Source organism: Seriola lalandi, unplaced genomic scaffold (assembly GCF_002814215.2).
Source record: "Seriola lalandi dorsalis isolate HSWRI2012SDOR001 ecotype SW California unplaced genomic scaffold, Sedor1 jcf7180002053484, whole genome shotgun sequence".
Lineage (NCBI taxonomy): Eukaryota > Metazoa > Chordata > Actinopteri > Carangiformes > Carangidae > Seriola > Seriola lalandi.
In genome coordinates, this window is record NW_019524037.1 from 1 (window position 1) to 1,271 (window position 1,271).

The following is a 1,271-nucleotide window of genomic DNA, read 5'->3' on the forward strand; positions in this document are numbered from 1 at the left end:
TAATGAGGCTTTTATTTCTTCATATTATCAGACAGGAAATAGCTGACGACAGATACTGCAGATTCTCAGTTTACTGACGAGAGACAACAACATCTGAGTCATCCCTACTCTCAGTTCATTATATTCTGAGGTCCGGCTGAAGTCCGGCTGAGGTCCGGCTGGGGGGCTCCAGTTAATAATCACTGCTTCAAAGGGTAACACTTTATTTGAAGTGGTGTTTAGTTAGTTTAGAGTTAGTTTACTGACTTAACTAACACCCAGTTAATGAAAGCCAACGAAGGCTAATGAATTTTAATGAAGGCTAATGAATGAAAGGCTAATGAATGTTAATGAAGGCTAATGAATGAAAGGCTAATGAATGTTAATGAAGGCTAATGCAAGCTAACTAAGGCTAATGAAGGTTATTGAAGCATTGAACTGACTTGAATCGAGCCATGTTCTTCTCGAATTCTTCTTTCTCTCGTTGAAACTCTGTGATGTATTTTTGCTGCAGGAAAATAAAGAAAAACATTTTACAGAATGAGACCTGAACTTGGACTTTCTAGACCGCCTCACAATAAATAAATCACCTTCTTCTTCTCAGGCAGCTCCTTGTATTTCTTGGACAGGATCTTGGTCAGGTCCAGGTTGCTCATCTCCGGGTGGATTTTGGCATATTTGGCTCGTTTCTCCATGAAGAAGCGGAAGTACGGAGTCAGAGGTTTCTTAGGGAAGTCTGGGTGAGTCTGAACAGGAAGAGGTCAGAAAGGTCACATAATGTTTGTGTCTTAACTTCATTAAGCAGATCCAGGATCAGCAGTCTGGTTTAGTCTCACCTTCAGTTTCTTTCCTTTGTATGGGTTCTTCACGAACTCGATGGCATCCACGATCAGTTCTGTCATCGTTCTGTATTTACGAACCTGAAACACAAACAGGTTCTGACATCACGTGATAAACGTGTAGAACTAGTGTAAACCCGGTGTAGATCTGGTGTAGCTCTAGTGTGGATCTGGTGTAAACCAGGTGTGGATCCGGTGTAGATCTGGTGTGGATCTGGTGTAGATCTGGTGTAGATCTGGTGTAGATCGGGTGTGGATCTGGTGTGACCACCGGTGTAGATCTTGTGTGAACCCGGTGTAGATCTGGTGTGGATCTGGTGTAGATCTGGTGTAAACCTGGTGTAGATCTGGTGTGGATCTGGTGTAAACCTGGTGTGGATCCGGTGTAGATCTGGTGTAAACCTGGTGTAAACTTGGTGTGGATCTGGTGTAGATCTGGTGTGGATCTGGTGT

At 43.2% G+C, this 1,271-nt stretch overlaps 1 protein-coding gene across 1 annotated transcript; it reads right to left on the reverse strand.

Annotated features, from left to right (window-relative positions):
- Positions 1-6: 6 nt before the first annotated feature.
- Positions 7-935, reverse strand: LOC111651183 (nucleolar transcription factor 1-like). Its single transcript, XM_023401143.2, has 3 exons — positions 816-935; positions 570-725; positions 7-487 (listed from the first exon to the last, which is right to left on the reverse strand). The coding sequence occupies exons 1-3, from the start codon at positions 879-881 to the stop codon at positions 392-394; spliced, it is 318 nt and encodes a 105-aa protein (XP_023256911.1). The 5' UTR covers positions 882-935; the 3' UTR covers positions 7-391.
- Between the last annotated feature and the right edge of the window lie 336 nt (positions 936-1,271).